The 20,210-nt window shown below is 35.7% G+C and overlaps 1 protein-coding gene across 1 annotated transcript in view; it reads left to right on the top strand.

Annotated features, from left to right (window-relative positions):
* Nucleotides 1-12,883, top strand: part of LOC141288171 (trafficking protein particle complex subunit 11-like) — an 18,612-nt gene extending 5,729 nt beyond the window's left edge. Inside the window, exons 2-20 of the mRNA XM_073820270.1 lie at nt 793-872; nt 1,116-1,194; nt 1,305-1,359; nt 2,284-2,429; nt 2,514-2,575; nt 2,712-2,844; nt 3,721-3,851; nt 3,938-4,093; nt 4,192-4,379; nt 5,050-5,198; nt 5,719-5,840; nt 5,937-6,056; nt 6,239-6,304; nt 7,076-7,232; nt 7,333-7,444; nt 8,910-9,001; nt 10,202-10,335; nt 12,057-12,224; nt 12,842-12,883. Coding sequence (XP_073676371.1) covers nt 793-872; nt 1,116-1,194; nt 1,305-1,359; nt 2,284-2,429; nt 2,514-2,575; nt 2,712-2,844; nt 3,721-3,851; nt 3,938-4,093; nt 4,192-4,379; nt 5,050-5,198; nt 5,719-5,840; nt 5,937-6,056; nt 6,239-6,304; nt 7,076-7,232; nt 7,333-7,444; nt 8,910-9,001; nt 10,202-10,335; nt 12,057-12,224; nt 12,842-12,883 — 2,192 coding nt within the window. The remainder of the gene's footprint in view (nt 1-792; nt 873-1,115; nt 1,195-1,304; nt 1,360-2,283; nt 2,430-2,513; nt 2,576-2,711; nt 2,845-3,720; nt 3,852-3,937; nt 4,094-4,191; nt 4,380-5,049; nt 5,199-5,718; nt 5,841-5,936; nt 6,057-6,238; nt 6,305-7,075; nt 7,233-7,332; nt 7,445-8,909; nt 9,002-10,201; nt 10,336-12,056; nt 12,225-12,841) is intronic.
* Nucleotides 12,884-20,210: the final 7,327 nt, after the last annotated feature.

The raw sequence follows: 20,210 nt of genomic DNA, 5'->3' as shown, positions 1-20,210 counted from the left end.
GAGATTTTACTGGGCCACAGCAGATTTTCACTGGGGCACGTGCCCCAGTAAAAAGGGTCTAGCAACGCACGCACCTGCCCTGAAGCGGCTTCATAGCTGCATCCATGTCTGCGCGTCTCATTTGATGTGGTAATTTGACAGAAGTTGAAGACTTGTTCTCGCCCCCTACAGTGCAATTCAACTAGATATACGTCATCCGCGCTAAAATATCAAGGTGAAAGTCATCATATCTTGCGTAGTTTAGACCCAGCTCCCAACCCAACTTTGAGAATAGATTAACGGCGATATTTTTTTTATCGCGCGATATGAGTCTCACGTTAACGCAGCACGTTAACGCCGATAACGGCCCACCACTAATATATATATATATGTATATGTATATATGTATATGTGTGTGTGTATATATATATATGTATGTGTGTATATATATATATATATATATATATATATATATATGTATATGTGTATATATATATATATATATATATATATATATATATATATATATATATATATAATATGTATATATATATATGTATATATATATATATATATATATATATATAAAACAGAGTTTTACTTGCCCTGTCAATATTTTGGAATAACACAAAACACAAAATAATATTTGTAATTTTTAAAGCCATATTCTACATGTGTCTGTAAAAGAAAGGTAATAATTTTTAAGATTAAAAATGTTGTAAAATGGCATGTTTCAATCATGTATAATATAAAGCTTGACTTACCCAGTTGTTATGAAGTCTTATGTCTGACCCAGTGAACTTTAACCCTCAGGCATTGATCCTCCAGATTCTGAGAAGGAGAAACAAGGCATCCTTGCTCTTCAAGTTAAAGAGAGAGATGTCCCTCATTCGGTGGGATTTTCTTAAATACATGTTATTTCAATATAAGTTATAAGTTAAGGTTCATTTGTGACTTTGACTTCAGACTCTGTTTAAAGATGCAAACATTCAGGTCAGAAAGTATTGACTTTAATAATAAAGAAGTAAGGAATAATAAGGCATTGTTTAGAGACCAAAATGTTGTTTCTTACAGTAAAAAAAAGAAAATCAAGTGTTTCTCTCCTTATGGTTGTATGTGTGTGTTTCTGATGTCAGGAGCTGATCATTGCTCTCCTCAGTAACGCTGTCGCCCAGTTTAAGAAGTACAAGTGTCCACGAATGAAGAGCCATCTCAGTACAAAAAGATGCACATTCATTTTTCAGTCCAGATTTTCAGTTCTTTTTTAAATTGCAAAGTAAATCAGTAACATTTTTGTTCTCTTTTTTTTCTGTCTCCCTCCACAGTGGTTCAGATGGGAGAGGAGTATTATCATGCAAAAGACTACACCAAAGCATTAAAGTGAGTTTAATTCAGTATACTGTAAATTTGACCTGCAGTGGTGGCCAAAATTATTAGAACCCTAGTATTTTCACCAGCTAAAAAATGGTTTTAAGTCAGTTATTTCTAAATTTTGCTGTAGTGTGTCAGTAGGAAATGTCAGTTCACATTTCCAAACATTCATTTTGCCATTAAATGTTATAATCCAGTGCTTTTTTTGTTTGCACAAGTAGTCTGACAACAGCCAGTGCTAAGATCTGATCTTATCATCGTCCAGTCTGTCTGTAATGACGTAAAGAAAGTACAAACTGAGACAGACTAAATCCAGAAGAACTTTGGCAACGACTCCAAAGATGCTTCAAGAGACTTGACTGCAAAGCTACCTGAAAAACTATGCGCAAGTGCACCTAGAGCAAAAGTTGCTTTGAAAGCAAAGGACGATCAGACAAAATGTTGATTTAATTTAGTTATTAGAAGTTAATTGGTGAAGAAAAGCATCCTCATTTTACAGCATTTTTGCACAAGTGCCTAAAACTTTTAAGGTAGGTTTCTTGAAGCGTCCTGGAGACGTTGCCACAGTTCTTCTGGATTTAGTCTGTCTCAGTTTGGTTTGGTTTCTTTGTCATTCCAGACAGACTGGAATGTGTGGAGCACTGGCTGTTGTCAGACTCCTTGTGCAAACAAAAATCTCACTAGATTATTACAATTAATGGCAAAATGAATGTTTGTAAATGTAAACTGATATTTCCAAATGACACACTCCAGCAAAAGATATAACTAACTTAAAACTTGTTTTTAGCTGGTAAAAATACTAGTTTTTGTAATAATTTTGGCCACCGCTGTATATAAATTGAGTTCTGCTTGTGTCAGTGGCTTGCAGCTGTATTTTTCTAATATGAGTTCAGCACTGTTTAGTACATATACTGTTGTATTGTGACTCCCCAGACTGTTGGATTATGTGATGTGTGACTACCGTACCGAGCGCTGGTGGTCTCTGTTGACGTCTATCCTGTGCACGGCTTTGAAGTGCTCCTACCTCATGGGTCAAGTGAAAGACTACATCACCTACTCCTTGGAGCTCGTGGGCAGAGGTACATAAACTCTATGTATTGACTCTTTATATCACCTCAATTAAAAGTTACTGCATTAACAGGTATATATATTTGTGTGTTTAGCCTCTATCCTCCCTGAAGAGCAGAAGTCCAGGATTGAGAGGAATCTGATTAAAGTGCTCATGGTATGTATAGAAAAATATCTCACAGGGCTGAGTGATACACTTCATAAAAAAGTTTTCGTACTCAATACACTGAAAGTCCTGCTGTAGATAAAGATGTAATGTTTATAAAATTGGCATTTTCTTTTGTGGTTGTCAGAATGAAGTCCCAGAGCCTGAACCAGACTGTGACCCGGCCTCTGTGAAGACGGCCCAGGCCCTGTGGAGTGACCGCATGTCTCTGGCTGGCAATAATGAGTACACCATTGAGGTCCAGGACTATGTGCCCTTTGGTAAGCACTCAAAGAATATTCACTTTCCAACATTTTGGGCTGATCAATCATCATAGCTTGGTAGATTACTTACAAATTGTAATCCATTACTGATTCCAAATTGCATGACAAAAATTGTAGCAAGTATCTTAATCCATTATATTATACATTTTAGGTAATATAATCAGACTACTTTTAGATTACTTGTGACTAATTCGTTTAGCACATTGATTGAAAAGGATAATCTTGTACCGTATTGACATAAAAATGCAAAAAGTAAGAAAATATATTACATTTGTTCTTATTAACAACATGAAGTGCATTAAATTATTACGTCAAGGTTTCACAAACTGGTGTTTGTGTAGGAACTGAAGGGGATTCAAGAATTTAATGAAAAGTTAATAATTAAATCATTAAAATGTTGAATTAAAATAAATCATTTTAAAATCAATCAAAATAAAAAAAACTTCACCAATGTCAGAGAACTAATGAACATGCAGTTGTGATACTTAATTATTAAAGTATTTATTTTAAAATTTCAGGGGTATTTCAAGTAAATATATTAGGTAAAATAGGATCAGATGATAAAAAAAGTTTGTGTGAATGTGTGCATTTCAATGTGTTTGAAAGACAAACGCCTTCCAAAGACATATAAGTGATAATTCAAATAAAAACCAACCATCAGTGTTCATCAGTAGTTAATGCAATGTTGAAACACTAAACCTGAAATGAGTTTTGTAAATCAAATGCCAACTGACTAATCACTGGCCCTTGTGTTAATGTCAACAAAACTTGATGACTTTTTTTTAAATAATATGTATCATGTAATCCATAAAAAAAAAGATCTTTATGGAACAAAATGTAATATTTATGTTTATTTTCATGTCATCCTTCCAGTTCAGTGCAAAGCCAAGTTCCTGTCCCCAAGTTTCCACATAGATGAGCCTGTCCAGCTAAATGTCTATGTTAGAGCCGACTGCCCACATCCTGTGCGTTTCTCAAAACTATGTGTCAGCCTCAGCAACCAGGTACAGCACACCTAATACATACACATGCACACAAACACAACTCTGTGACATTGGCTTTGTTCTCAATGACTATGTTTGAATTGCAGGAGTATAACCAGTACTGTTTGCTGGAGGATGCGTCTAAAGGCAAAGATATTCTAGAACCCTCTTCCCAGGAGAACATGTGTCTTGTCCCCGGCAAAACCCGCAAATACTGCTTCAAATTTGTAGCCAAAACGGAAGATGTTGGAAAGAAGATTGAGGTGAAATATAGCTTTTCATTCTTTTAATTTCAACCAATTTAGTGGTGCCTACTTGCATAGTATATTTTGTTTTATTTCTGTCTGTATTTGTCTTTCAGATCACGAGTGTGGCACTCATGTTGGGCAGAGAGACGGGCCGCTACGTCTATCTGAACTGGAGGGGTGGCTGGGGGGATGCTGCTTCTTCCCATGAGACTTTGCAGGCATCCCGCTCATTTAAGAGTAGGACACGCCTCCCAGAGCAGCATGTGGATTGGGACACAGTTACTATACAGTCTAGCACTATGTAAGTAAAAAGATTTATATATACACTACCAGTACAAAAGGATTTGAACAGTATTTTTTTTTGTTTTTTTAAAGAAGTCTCTTCTGCTCACCAAGCCTTGTGAAATATTTTTACTATTTAAACTGCTTTCTATTTTTATATATTTTAAAATGTAAATTTTTCCTGTGATCAAAGCTATTATAGAATTATTGAATTATAATGTTACAAAAGATTTCTATTTTTAGATAAATGTTTTTTGAGAAGCAAATCAGAATATTAGAATGATCATGTGAGAATCATGTGACTGCAGCAATGCTAAAAATTCATCTTTAAAATCACAGGAATAAATTACATTTTAAAATATTAAAAAAAGAAAAGTTACTTTAAATAGTGAAAATATTTCAAAATTTTACTGTTTTTGCTGTACTTTGGATCAAATACATGCAGGCTTGGTGAGCAGAAGATACTTCTTTAAAAAACATTTAAAAATCTTACTGTTCAAAATTTTTGACTGGTAGTGTGTGTATATATATTAAAAATCAGAAAATCTATTATGTCACTGTCAGTACAGAAATATTTAGTCAGCATGAAATTAAAATGTACACTATTTAATGTGTTAATACACATTCCTACTTCTTTTGGAAACCATTTATAAAACAGCAATGTTTTCCTTCCCATCTTGCCCTTTTAGGATAATTTCCAGAGTGCCCAAAGTCTCTGTACATCTGACTCATGAGCCCCCAGCACTGACCAATGAGATGTACTGTATGATTGTTACCATCCAATCAGAAGAGGACACTGTGGCCAAAGACATCAAACTTACTGCAGGCCTCAAACCAGGTATCATTCATGGCCATAACACATCCCTAACAAGCAGTAACTCAAATGTTAATTAACCCGGACCAGTGTATTTTGTATGTGCAATACTATGGCTTGAGTGAGAGTCCTACTATTCAAAGGTTTGGGGTTGGTCTTTTATTCTCAACAGGGCTGCGTTTATTTGATAACAGTAATAATGTGAAATATTATTACAATTGAAAATAACTGTTTTCTATTTTAAAATGTAATTTATTCCTGTCATGAATTTCCAGCATCATTACTTCAGTCTTCAGTGTCACATGATCATTCAAAAATCATTCTAATATGCTGATATTCTACTTGAGAAACATATAATTATCATTTCTATTATTTTCACTGTTATATGATGAATAGAAAGAAAAACTTTACTTTTACTTTGTCTTTACTGTCATTTTCAGTTATTTTAACGTGTCCTTGTTAAATAAAAGTTTTATTAATCTTACCAACCCCAAACTTTTGAGCGATAATGTATTTGAGTGTTTATTTCTATTGTTTCAATTAGGTCAGGATGCCAATCTCACACAGTCGACCCAAATCACACTAAATAGCTCTGAGGTGTGTGATGACTCTCATCCTGCCCTGCTTCCTGATATTCCCCTTGGAGATCTGCAACCTGGACAGAAGGTGCTGCTTCTTTTCACTGAATTTCACAGATTAAATTGATTTAAAACTGATCTTTACTTCAGTATAACGTTGTGTACATGTTTACTTGTGTGTCAGATTGTGAAACCCCTGTATTTTCGCTGCGTGAGCACTGGATCCAGAATATTACTCTTTCACGTGGCCTATTCTGTGAGTGCCTCAGTCGAGGGCAAGGACATCACCTGCAAGTGTCACAAAGTAAGCAGAATCCTGACACCTGTCATCATAACCCATGCAATTGCTTGTTAAAAATTTTTTTGTGAAGATTATGTCAGAGCCAGACATAAACTTCACTGCTTCACAGTTTCTTGAGGTATAATCTTTACACCAGTGTTCAGTTTCATTCACAGAGTTGTATTGTGTTTGTTCTTCACCTGCAGGATGAAACTGTTACATTAGAGACGGTTGTTCCTTTTGAAGTGGCTATGAAGTTTGTGTCCAGTAAGGTAAGAGTTGCTCTCGCTGTACACTTGTGATATATTAATACTTTAGTCATGAAAATTCTGTCATTATTTACTGCCAGGTCCATTGTTTTCCCGTGAAATTGGGCTACTTTAAAGGATTAGTTCACTTTCTGAACAAAAATTTACAGATAATGTACTCACCCCCTTGTTATCCAAAGATGTTCATGTCTTTTGTTCTTGAGTCGTAAAGAAATTGTTTTTTTAAGAAAAACATTTCAGGATTTCTCTCCATATAAAGGACTTCTATGGTGCCCCCAAGTTTGAACTTCCAAAATGAAGTTTAAACGCAGATTCAAAGGGCTCTAAACGAGCCAAGCCGAGGAAGAAGGGTTTTATCTAGTGAAACGATCAGTTATTTTCTAAACAAATTCACGTTTTATATACTTTTAAACCTCAAATAGGACAATTTTGAAGTTGGGGAAGAAAACGAGATGGGAGTTTCTGGACATACCCTAACTGTAACCCAGATCACACAGACTATGCATGCGCATTGCAAAGACAAGACGAGCATTTGAGGTAAAAAAGTATATAAATAGTCTTTTTTTTTTTTTTTAGAAAATAACCAATCATTTTGCTAGACAAGACCCTTCTTCCTCAGCTGGGATTGTTTAGAGCCCTTTGAAACTGCATTTAAACTGCATTTTGGAAGTTCAACCTTGATGAGTAAATAATGATAGATTTGTCATTTGTGTACAGTTTAAAAAAAAATAATTTGGTCAGTTTGGTACAGTTTTATGTGTGTGTGTATATTAGTTTGAGCATTTGGAGCGAGTGTACGTGGACATCCCATTCTTGCTGATGATGGATATTTTGAGTGCATCTCCGTGGCCAATCGAGCTGGTGAACAGTGAAGTGCAGGTGGCCTCCAGTATGACTGCCATCGATCAGCCCCAGAGTCAAGTAGAAGGAGGTGGGAGAACTTTATTTCTTTATTTCTGATGGTGGTATTTCAGAACATACTGTACATTTATTTAGAGCCTGACTGTGATTCTTTTCTGTTGTGTGTCCAGTCACACTGCAGACCAGTGAATGTGCCAGTGAGTGTTTCCTGCTCAAGTGTCCTCCTGTTCAGAACGGCACCAGCACTGTGGCCTCTGGACACTACATTATCTCCTGGAAGAGGTAACAGCACTCTTTATACTCTAACTTTTCCCTGTATATTGCATGGAAGCAGGGATGGAAATTAACTTTTTTGTCCACCGGCCAGTGTGGCTGGTGGATTTCAAAATCTACCAGCCACTTTATGTTTTTAACCGACAATGTGTAGCTGCATGTGAAAATTAATACTACAAGATCTACTATACTTGAGCAGTTTATTTAATCTCAAGTCTCAATAAAATACTGACATTTTCACCGATTTTTTTTCTATCATGATACAGAGCTATCTTCACAACTACACAACTTATAGCCCACATACTGTAACAGCCTAGATATTTTATGTAGCCTAATTTGCGCGCATTGGGGAGTCGCTCTCTAAACGCAGGGTATTAAAGTTGCTTTTGAATGCGCGTGCGCATTTTACTTTTGGTTTCGTTTTTACTATAGCGCGAAACCCTCGGCAGCGTAGAGCGTGCATTCTAAAATACAAGAGATTACTTAACAAAACCATTTGGGTGGACACCAACGGGATTTTGAAAAGCGTGTCCCCAGTGGAAATTACGCCCCTGTGTGAGTGGAACTCTGCCGCCGAGTTATCATCTGATGTGAATGAATGCCGCGTTGTACTGTATATTGAGAAAGACGCGCCATGAATTGCATCTGACAGAATGTGCGCTGTAGCACGAAATACAATATATTTCTTCAAAAGCAGATTGTAAAGATATTTTAACAGACCTCTTAACGCCTGTGATGTATCGCCACATTTTTTTGAAGGTGTGCCTCCGCTAAAAGTGTCCGCCATCTTCTTCTTCTTCATGTATTTTAACGGCAGTTCGCAACCAACGTTAAGGTGCTTTACCGCCTCACGCCGTCCGGTTGAAGTATGTTATTTTTATTTACCCGCCACGGTGGCCGGTGGGTGAAGCGAGTTTACCTGCCACAACACAAAATCACCCGCATTTGGCTGGTGGCGGGTGCTAATTTCCATCCCTGCATGGAAGTGATGACTTTCCTTTCCTAATGCTATTATCTTATGAGATATTTTCATAAAGAATGTGAAAGTGAACATTCATGATTTGCTTTAAGGGATAGTTCACCCAAAAATGAAAATTGTCATTTATTACTCAACCTCATATCCTTCCAAACCTGTAAGTCCTTTGTTCATCTTTAAAACACAAATTAAGACATTTTTGATGAAATCTATTATTAGCTAAGACTGACATGGAAGAGAAGAAATTTTTGGATAAAGTCATTATTTTTGTTTTCTTCGTGCACAAAGTATTCTCGTAGCTTCATAAAATTCAGCTTGAACCAGATGTCACATGTGATTTGTGTTTTAAAGATAAACAAAGGTTTGGAACGACATGGGGGTGAGTAATTAACAACATAATTTTCATTTTTGGATTAACTAACCCTTTAAATAAATACTCTGTAACAAATTATAAAATCACAGTTTTTGATTTCCTGTATAACCTTTTTTTTAATCCAGAAAGTCAGCATTTGCTGAGACATCAGTGGTGAGGACGGTCATTATTCTGCCTCACGTGATGGTAGAGAATATTCCACTGTATGTCCATGCAGGTCAGTCTGTTTTATAGATTGAATCCTCTTTAATAGTCTCATGTGTTTTCTCAGTTTTATTCACTTGCATTTTGAATCTTTTCATCCTCTCATAAGGCCAGTTCTCACCAAGAATTATAGCAATAACTACAACTATAAAGATAAAGTTCTAAAAATCAAAGTGAATAATGCGGTTCACACCACAACTATAATGATATATGACCCTGGAACATAAAACCAGTCATAAGGGTCAATTTTTTAAAAATGAGATTGTAATCTGATATTTAAAAATCTGGAATCTGAGGGTGCAAAAAAATTTACATATTGAGAAAATCACCTTTAAAGTTGTCCAAATGAAGTTCTAAGCAATGCATATTACTAAAAATTAAGTTTTGATATATTTACAAAATATCTTCATGGAACATGATCTTGATACTTAATATCCTAAAGATTTTTGGCATAAAAGAAAAATTTATCATTTTGACCCAATGTATTTCTGGCTATTGCTACAAATATACGCGTGCTACTTAAGACACATATAAGGTCACATATAGAGAAGTAATTTAGTTGGGATCACTTTCAAAGCAAATTTTTCTTGCTGATTAACTATAAAATGCTGACAGCATATCTGAATTCATTACAGTTTAATTAGCTTGTGCAGTTAAAGCGGCAGAAGACGCTCTACACAGCAAACAGTGTAACATAAAACATAAAATTACCTCACGTTTCCAGGGCTAGTTTCGACAACATTGTCTTGCCTCCTTTGTTGCAGTGAAAAAGACTGTGTGTTGTTTTTATTCCACTACATTGACTATGTAAGCTCAATTCACTGTTAGATCAGATTACACTAGCTAGATTCGCTGTTTAGGTGCACTCGAAACGTAGCATGCTGAGGACATCTGCTTGTTAAGGCTGTGTAAATGCAACTAGAACAGTAAAAACTGATACTGATTCATATGGAAGTATGAATACAATCTGTCTTTAAAAGCTAAACTCTCTAAGCAGTGTGATGAATTCGCCGACTACTTTAATCTCATATACTTAAGCATCAGTTTTTGTGTATTTTGGAAAATCAGTGAAAATCAGAAGCAGGTCGCCTACATTTATTTTCATTACTTTGAAAATGCAATGCGCATGCTTAGAATAAACAGAATCTTATTGTTAATTGGTAAGGTATTCAAATATAGTTATTGTAATAGTCTTTACTCTGTCTTGTTCTAGAGCTGCCATCATTTGGTCGAGTGCGTGAGTCTTTACCTGTTCGGTACCATTTGGAGAATCGAACCGGGCTGGTTCAGGATGTTGAGATCAGTGTAGAGCCCAGTGATGCATTTATGTTTAGTGGACTTAAACAGGTAAGTGCATAAGGTGTTTCCTTCACATACATTTTATTTAATGAATACATTTTATTCATCTGGGTCTGTTTTTTCCCTTTTTACATTTATTTCAATAATAAAGAAAGGGGACTTCGGATGCAAAAGTAACTTTTACATGGTGTTATAAATGCATATAAATGTGTCTTAGCGGTGTGTGGAGACACACCCTACTATAATAAAAGTCCATTCACTCTTTTTTTTTAATCCCCAAAAAACCTAAACAGTCTTAATTATCAAGCTGATTTGATTTTCTGACTACTATGACATCATACTGATCAGGTCCTGGCCACAACTGCTGATGGACTGTCCCATATTAGCATATTTCTACCCTCAGCCCCTCAGCTAGTTGAAAGCTGTCTGCCATTTTCTCCGCTCTCGAGCAGCTGTAGCGACAACAATGTCTCTAAGCAATGCAGGTGTTTTGTATTTGGATGTAAAAGTGAACATAAGAGTCTTCATTTTCTCCCAACATCAGAGCTTCTGAGGACGCAGAGGGTTAGTTTTGTGGGGGTGGGGTGAGCAGTAGCTCACTAGCATTTAAAGAGACATGCACCGAAACAACTCACTGTGAACAGAGCTGTTTTTTACAAGGTAAAAAGGGGGTTGTTTTACACAACCATTGAGGAATTTGAACCAAAGTAATTTACAGACATTTAATGAAGACCCTAAAGAATCATACCAACTTTTGGAAAAAGGACATCTGATGTCCCCTTTAATGTATTTAAATAAAAACTAATGGAAAAACACATCCAGATGATCCAAAGTAAATTCACTCACACTTACTGCCCTCCAAAGGCAAAGTGCAGTAACTACACATTTGGTCAAAATTGAGTTGAGGCTTTAAATGGGCTTTGTTACAACTGTTTTGTCTTGTGGCAAAGTCCTTGTTCAATTTTTTCCCATTTCAGAGAAACGAAAGTGTCAAATTTGCAGTAACTTCAAAATCCGAACTAATACCATATGTGACCCTGGACCACAAAACCAGTCTTAAGTCGCTGGGGTATATTTGTAGCAATAGCCAAAAATACATTGTATGGGTCAAAATTACTGATTTTTCTTTTATGCAAAAAATCATTAGGAAATTATGTAAAGATCATGTTCCATGAAGATTTTTTTTGTAAAATTCCTACTATAAATATATCAAAATGTAATTTTTAATTAGTAATATGCATTGCTAAGAACTTAATTTGGACAACTTTAAAGGTGATTTTCTCAGTATTTTGATTTTTTTGCACCCTCAGATTCCGGATTTTCAAATAGATGTATCTCGGCCAAATATTGTCCAATCCTAACAAACCATACATCAATAGAAAGCGTATTTATTGAGCTTTCATATGATGTATACATCTCAGTTTTGTAAAATTTAACCTTATGACTGGTTTTGTGGTCCAGGGTCACATATATGGTGTAGAAACTTTAAAGGCATTTTTTTCAGTTTCAGTGTTGGTGTAGTTACTGTACTTTGCCTTTGTAGGGCAGCTTAGTTTAAGGGTGCCTAAAGCTATACTGAGAATGATGCAAAATCCTCTTAGAAGAGTAACCAAACAAGAAGCAAATAAAATAAAAAATGTGTTTGTTCCTCTTTACACACTGATTATCAACAAATCAAAATTTTCTTTCCACAACCCTAAAAACACATCTCTTCAAACTGACCCTCATTCACTCAGGAGGTTCTTTTCTCATTCTGTGTCTGTGTGCAGGTGCGAATGAGGATTTTGCCTGGTGGAGAACAGGAGATGTTGTATAACTTCTACCCTCTCATGGCGGGATATCAAGTCCTCCCTCAGCTCAACATCAGCCTGGTGCGCCTTCCAAACATCTCCAGTCAACTGCTACGTCGCTTCCTTCCTTCACGTATCTTCGTCAAGGTAATTTTTTAAACATGCCTCAAACTATTTATCCTTCATATGAATTTTGATGTAATGTTGAGCTGAGCATTCTGTGAGTGTGACCAATTCAGCCATTTATAAAAGAATTAGTTCACTTCCAGAATAAACAATTCTTGAGTTTACTTACTTCTCTTTCTTTCTTCAGTCGCAAAGAAATTAAGGTTTTTAAAGGAAAAATTCCAGGATTTTTCTCCATATAGTGGGCTTTAATGGGGATCAATTGCAGTTTCATTGTGGCTTCAAAGGGCTCTACATGATCCCAGCTAAGAAATAAGGGTCTTATGTGGTCATTTTCTGAAAAAAAATAAAAATAAATTTAAATGTATATATACTTTTTAAACAAAAATGCTCGTCAACCCATTGGGCACCATTGAAGTCCACTATATGGAGAAAAATCCTGGAACGTTTTCCTCAAAAACCATCATTTCTTTTTGACCGAAGAAAGACAGTCATGGACATCTTTAATGACCTATGGGTGAGAAAATTGTCAGGAGATTTTTATTCTGGAAGTGAACCAATTCTTCAATCCTTATGGATGAAACAAAATTTGTGTGTGAGAAAGTTTCAAGTGTGTAATGGTCGCTCTGATTTTTCAGCCTCAAGGCAGAAATGGAGACACTTCCATAGAAGCAGCGTGAGGAAGAGAGGAGCACATCTCCCAACAAGCGTTGTCATGGTTACCGTTGCAGGATGAAAGCTGAACATTCCTCGGAGAACATGTGTTTACAGCTTAATGATCTGAACTTGTGAATGAAATATTACGGATTTCAATTGATTATTTGTTGCTTGTTAAAACAAGGCTGAACTGATGCTTGCTTAAGATTTTGTTTTAATATTTCATCTGCAGTACTCCTGTTCTCTAAAATGTTAATGAAAATGACCTTGTGACTAATACTACGTAACTGCTAAATAATGCTAGAAATCTTTAAACTGACATGGCACTAGCTGTTGAATAAACTTTTTTGCTTCATTGTCATGAAGCTGTTGGTTGTTGTGGCTTGTGTCTTTTTCTGATTGGCCAGAAATGTATTTACATCTGATTATACTTTTCTGTTGGTTTAATTACACAAACCTTCAATAATTTTGCCATTTTATATAATCCTACTATCGATAATAAGATAATTGGATAGTTGTTAATGTAATACAATTACTTAGTGTGAGCTCCAGGATTCAATCTGACCATATTTGTTTAAGTTGTGGAGGTAAGAGGAATGTTGATCATGAATAGGAATCCAGAAAACTTGCAGCTGGGTTTTTACAGTTGAGGTAAAAAAATTTACATCCCCCTTTCAGAATCTGCAAAATGTTAATAAGAAGGATCATATAAAATGCATGTCATTGTTTAGTATTAACCTGAATAAGATATTTCACATAAAAGATATTTACATATAGTCCACAAGTTACAAAAAATTATTCCGTTCAGTTTACATATGCATGATTCTTAATACTATTGTTACCTGAATGATCCACAACTGTGACTTTTTTTACTTAGTGATAGTTGTTCATGAGTACCTTGTTTGTTCGGAACAGTTTAACTGTCCGCTGTTCTTCAGAAAATCCTTCAGGTCCCACAATTTCTTTGGTTTTCCAGCATTTTTGTGTATTTGAAACCTTTCCAACAATGACTGTATGATTTTGAGATCCATCTTTTCACACTGAGGACAACTGAGGGACTCATATGCAGCTATTACAGAAGGATCAAATGCTCACTGATGCTCCAGAAGGAAAAACCATGCATTAAGAGCTGGGGGTGAAAACTTTTGAACAGAATGTATATTTTACTTATTTTGCCTAAATATCATAATTTTTCATTTAGTACTGCCCTTCAGAGGATACAGGAGATAGTTACATGTTTCCCAGAGGACAAAATAAGTTACATTTAATTTTTAACCAGCATCTGTTCTATCCATAGATACCAAACATTCATTAATTTTCAGAATTGTGACCCTTTAAATTCTAGTTTGTTTGCATAATGCCACAGGTGTTTTATTATGAAAAAAGTAGTAATTTCCATATACTAAATCAATACTAAGTAGAATTTTTGTTCTTTGCTTATTAGATTATTGGGTGTTTCAGTGAAGAACAACAACATTCATTTTGAGGCATTTATATTGTTATGTAGTGTTAGATTTAAAAAAATGTATATGCCAAATTTGAAAAAAAATCTAGTAAAAAGTAAAAATGTGAAATTTGAAGCCTTGCCGATAGAAAATATTGCATAATTTTATAGTTATAATGGCCCTGGGTTTAAAAAAATTGCAGTTTTAATGGGTTTCAGTGTGGACATTTTTGTCCTTAAGGTCTTGAGTGTGAGGTTTTTTTTTTTTGTATGGAGGGTAAAAATAGATTTTTTTTTAAGGAAATGAAGGTGAAATAATAAAATTTCAGTACAAATAAACACCTGAGCCTAAATGTATGCAGTTGGCATTAACACAGGCACACTTGTGAAATGGACACACAACTGAAAGGGACAAAAATGTCCATAAGGTTGCACAAGGGTTAAAAAAGTTGGCTCTTAATGCATTTTTTTTCCTTTTTTAAACCTTCTGTAATAGTTGCATATGAGTCCCTCAGTTGTCCTCTGTATGAAAAGATGGATCTCAAAATAATAGTCATTGTTAAAAAGGGTTCAAATACACAGAAATGCTAAAAATCCAAAGAAATTGTGGCACCTGAAGGATTTTTTCTGAAGAACATCAGGCAGTTTAACTGTTCAGGACAAACAAGGGACTCATGAACAACTATCACTAAACAAAAAAGCACAGCTGTAACAATTTTAAGAATCAAGGGGATGTAAACTTTTGAACGAAGTCATTTTTATAAATTCAACTGTTATTTTCTCTGGTGGACTATACGTAAACATCTTTTATGTGAAATATCTTATTCAGGTCAGTACTAAATAACATGCATTTTGTAGGATCCCCTTTCTTTTTGTAAAATAATTAACATTTTGCAGATTCTGAAAGGGGGGGTAAACTTTTGACCTCAACTGTAGTTTCGCATATTCACCAGACACAAAAGTTCGTTCAGTTCTTCTCATCACCTGTCTGCTTTATTCTTCAACACGGAAGTAAGCTTATGGGTGAGATTTCTGGTTTATTAGCGAGAAGAATAACAATGTGCGGTAGACAATAAAACCGTTTGCACTACAGTGTTCCCGTAATAAAGATAATACATTAAAATAATATGGTGAGACACATCTGCAATATCAAGCAGCAAAACGAACTGTTTTGTACAGCTAAAAATATCTGGATGTGGATGAGACCGAAAGACAGACCCATAAAATTTACAAATGGCCACATCCACACTTACGGAAAAAAAAAGAAGGTGAACTGTGCAATTTACTATGTGGGCTACCTCACATTCAGGTTAAAAAAAAATACATTGCCTGTACAATACAAACCTGTTGGGTTCCTATAAAGCAAAACAGGTATCAGAGTTTGATTTTGTTTCCTAGGTGATAAGTCTCTTTGTTCTCGTATCCTCTTTTACGGCTCACAGACTTGGAAACGAACCAGGCTACGTGAGGTTATGGCTACTTGGTTTTTCAGTCACCCAACACTCTTTGGCTTCCATTAAACATATTACCTTACAATGATGTGTACGTGTGGGAGAGTTTGTTTGACAGGAGGAGGAAATGACTGTCTGAAAATTGTCAGCGCAAGAAAGCCCAGATTCCTAACAGTCTGTCTAAATCTGTTAAACCATTGTTATACGATTAAGCATTATTGGCATGAAAATAATTGAACATCGCCAGAGAATTAATAATATAGACTGATAAATCACAATGTTTGAGATTTTTGGGATCTGATTTCTGTTTGGGTGAACGTCACAAATCCCGTCAAGCTGTCAGGGTCATATTTCACCCTAAAACTAAGATGGAAAAAAGAAATTATATTTTAAAGAAATTAAGAATACTTTTAAACAACTCTAACCCCCAAATTTCCATTAGCATAATTGGAAAAAAATCACATTATTGAAATATAGAATATATTTAAACCCATAATTAATTCTAAAACTACATATATCTTAGTAACTGGACATGTTTTGTAAGATTTAAACATTATGATTTTATTATTTAATACATTTATAAAATAATGCATACACATAATACTTGTGTGATTGTGGACTGAGCTTAGATTCCATGTAATAACTGCCTTTACTTTTACTGAAACAAAGAGAAACTGTTGTGGAGGTTTAACATCCTCCTCCAGGTTAGCAACATGCTCGCCGTCTTCATACTCAAGCATTAAATTACACAGCACCTGTGGCTATTATGAAACAAGAGAAGCGAATAGCACAGCAGAGACATGTTTACATGTCTGAGCCTGAGTAAAACAGAACAAAACTCTCAAACTGTCATCCCTACCTCTTCTAGCTGTAATAGATATCATGCGGTAGTAACATAAGGTGATTCTCTTCTGTCTGGATGCTATAATTGCATTGAAAAATTTTCTTCCCAATTTGTTGCAATAGAATAACTTGGGATTAGTCTGATTGTGCCATGCAAACTTAACTGAATACAGCCCAAGTACAAATAGAGTCTATTCAGCCAGAAATGCAACATGTGCAACAAGTGAGCATTGATGTGACCTTGGACCACAAAACCAGTCATAAGTGTCAGTTTTTTTAAACTGAGATTTATACATCATATGAAAGCTGAATAAATAAGCTTTCCATTTATGTATTTGTTAGGATAGGACAATATTTATAGGACAATAATAAATCAAAATGAAGTTCTAGCAATGCATATTACTAATAAATAATAATAATAATAATAATAGGTTTTGATATATGTATTGTAGGAAATTTACAAAATATCTTCATGGAACATGATTTTTACTTACTAATGATTTTTACTAATGATTTTTAGCATAAAGGAAAAAGTGATCATTCTGACTCATACAATGTGTTGTTGGCTATAGCTACAAATATACCTGTGATACTTATCATTGATTTTGTGGTCCAGTGTCATATATAATTTCACAAAAAGTGCACAATGAAATTTACCCACAAATCAGTGTGTGTCATGCCTGTATGAAGCTGGATGGAAATACATGGTAAATGGCTTTGGTCTCCAGTTTTTTTTTAATGAAATAGTTCACCCAAAAATATAAATTACCCAATCAATTTACTCACCCTCAAGCTATGTATATGACAGAGTTATATTAAAAATGTCCTGGCTCTTCCAAACTTTATAATGGCAGTGAATGGGTGTTGAGATTTTGAATGAAGTGTATCTATTCATCATAAAAAGTGCTCCGCACGGCTCTGGGAGGTTAATAAAAGCCTTCTGAAGTGAAAAAGTGAAAGGGAAAAGCCATATTTGAAATTTTATAAACTGTAATTTCTAGCTTCCCGCTGTTGTACGAGCAAGAAAGTGGTGTTCCAGCGGATAATGTAGTATGACGTAGATATAGCGACTCTCCTCTTGGCTTATATCAAAATCCTCCAATATTTTCCTTTACAAATTCTCTTTTTGTACTTCTAATTCATGACCAGTGTTTTGTTTTGTTCTTTCCACTGTGCTTCCATGTTCGTTGAGCTTACACAACACAACACCTACAGTATCCGCTAGAACGCCACTGAGCTGGGTGGAGTACTTTTTATGATGGATGCACTTTTAAAAAGTTATAACAAATCAAGGAGAAGAATGTTCATATTTGTTCTTATCATTTCCAGTAAGGTAAAATATCATGTTAATATCTTATTTAATAATGCTTGTACATATATTTATCACCTATTAACTTCAGTTTGTCAAAATATTGCACCCTTTCCTGCTTACTAAGTCCTTCTCTATATGATTCAGCGGCTTCCACACATTTTTTCCCCTGTAGTTTACACAGCATAAATTAGCAGAAAAAAACTAACTGTTCAATCCATGCTGTTGTTTACATTCGGGAAAGGGCCAGGACATTTTTTTTTATATATAACTCTGAATGTAGTAGTCTGAAAGGAGAAAGCCATAAATACCTAGGATGGATTGAGGATGAGTAAATCATGGGGTAATTTTCATTTTTGGCAGGACTGTCCCTTTAAGTTTAAACCAATAACTGTCAATCAACTCACAGCCTAAAACGCCCATCTGACAGGAGAATGATCAGTGAATAACAACTTAATTTTGGTTCATTTTTCAAACAAAACTATATGACTTGCAGGCAACTTGGAATAGGTCGCACTTGTCGAGTCAAAGGCTATAAAAATTTGGTCGAGTGGACCACTTTTATGGTGATTTTGTATTATTTTTGAGGCGTTATTTTATTGCCTGCTTATTGCCACCGCATTGAAAACACGTTCTTTAAACTTCGTTTTTTTGTGTTTCGCTGAACGAAAAAAGGTCCAAACGGGTTTGGAACGATATGAAGGTGAGTAAATGACAGATTGAGAATCTTTATTTTTTTTTTACTGGAATTTTGACTAAGGATTGCGCCTGCAGTGCCTCTCCTCCGCCATTAGAGGGCATCACTATGTGAGCTGCGGGAGCTTCAAGGTAATAACCTGCTTTACACACCGTAAACCACACAGGCATCGTCACGCACCGGCCTGCAGGGATCCACCGCATCTCGACGAGGAAAAAAATAACACGAGAAATCTCATCTTTGCTTTTGACGCAAACCTGTTTTTCATCCAGGGACGTTAAGATAATGTTTTTCTCCATCCTGCATCCCTGCTGGAAGAGGATGTCATTATTTTCACGCCGTTGTCTCTGATCAAGGTGAGGAATGGATAATATGCGGCGATTTCAGCGGAGAATAACATGATCACCTGCGTATTTTACCCTTAAAATGACATTCCGCACCCATCCGAGCCTTTGTTTGGAATAATAATGATCTTATCCGTTCTATATCAGCATAATGTTCTTTTATTACAATAATTGCATCACCTTATACAGGCAGGTCAAATGAACTAACGCGCAAACGCGCTCTTTGTCTGGTTGCGGGCGCGCGCTCAATCAGTCAATCAATCAATCCATCACCTTATTTGCGCTTCCACGCGTGTGGAATGCGTCGAGTCTAACGAAGAGCATCTTCGAGAGGATCAATGGAGCCTTTCCTGCAGATCGCGCCGCACTCGCTGGCCATCGTGCTGTCGCGCGTCGTGGCGGAGGACGCGCCCGGGGTGACGGAGAGCGAGGAGCCGCCGCACCATCACACCGGCTATGAGATATTCGCCGACTTCAAATCATTGAACATGAAATATTTCTGGAATAAGATGGTGGCCGATGCCATAGCCGAGACCTTTTTCCTGGGCTGGATAGATGAGCATGTGTTACTCATCCAGGGGAAGGAGGATCACCTGGAGGTGTTGAGGGAGGCTTGGATGAGGAGGTCCCTCAAACCACCGCAGGGCTTCGACATCAAATACCTCGGTAAGAATCATCTATATGGTGCATATATGATGTTTACACAACGATGAGGACTTCATTTGTGGCCACTCTTGCTCCTGGAGATTTTTCATTAAAAAAGTACTATGGTTTTGAACCATTGGTTGCATTGGTTTTTGAACATGTTCTGTGATCATTTCATGCCACTGTTTTGGCCTGTCATGTTTTACGAATACATCAAACATTAAGTGCTATGGTGTATATCGAGTACCCTTGTTATGTTATGTTATGATATTATATGGTATTATAAGGTTTTTGGACAACCACCATGGCAGTGTCATGTTTCCTTGGATATGTTCCATGGTAATTTTATGGTGTTCGTTGAAGTACCTTGCAGCACCATGCAAATACAGATCTTTGAATCTTACAATCATTTACCATGAGATATATATATATATATATATATATATATATATATATATCAAAGTACCTTTGTATTATCATGATGTTTTTGACAAGGTGTTATTAATGTTATGGTTTTTGGAAATGTACCAAGATAATTTCATGATTTTTAGATATCTGCCATAATAGTTTTCTTTGACGTACATTGCAGCTTCATGCAAATATTATGGTATATGAAA

Source organism: Garra rufa, chromosome 16, assembly GCF_049309525.1.
Source record: "Garra rufa chromosome 16, GarRuf1.0, whole genome shotgun sequence".
NCBI lineage: Eukaryota > Metazoa > Chordata > Actinopteri > Cypriniformes > Cyprinidae > Garra > Garra rufa.
Note: the sequence above shows the minus strand (reverse complement) of the source record. Positions and strands in the feature narration are given on the sequence as shown.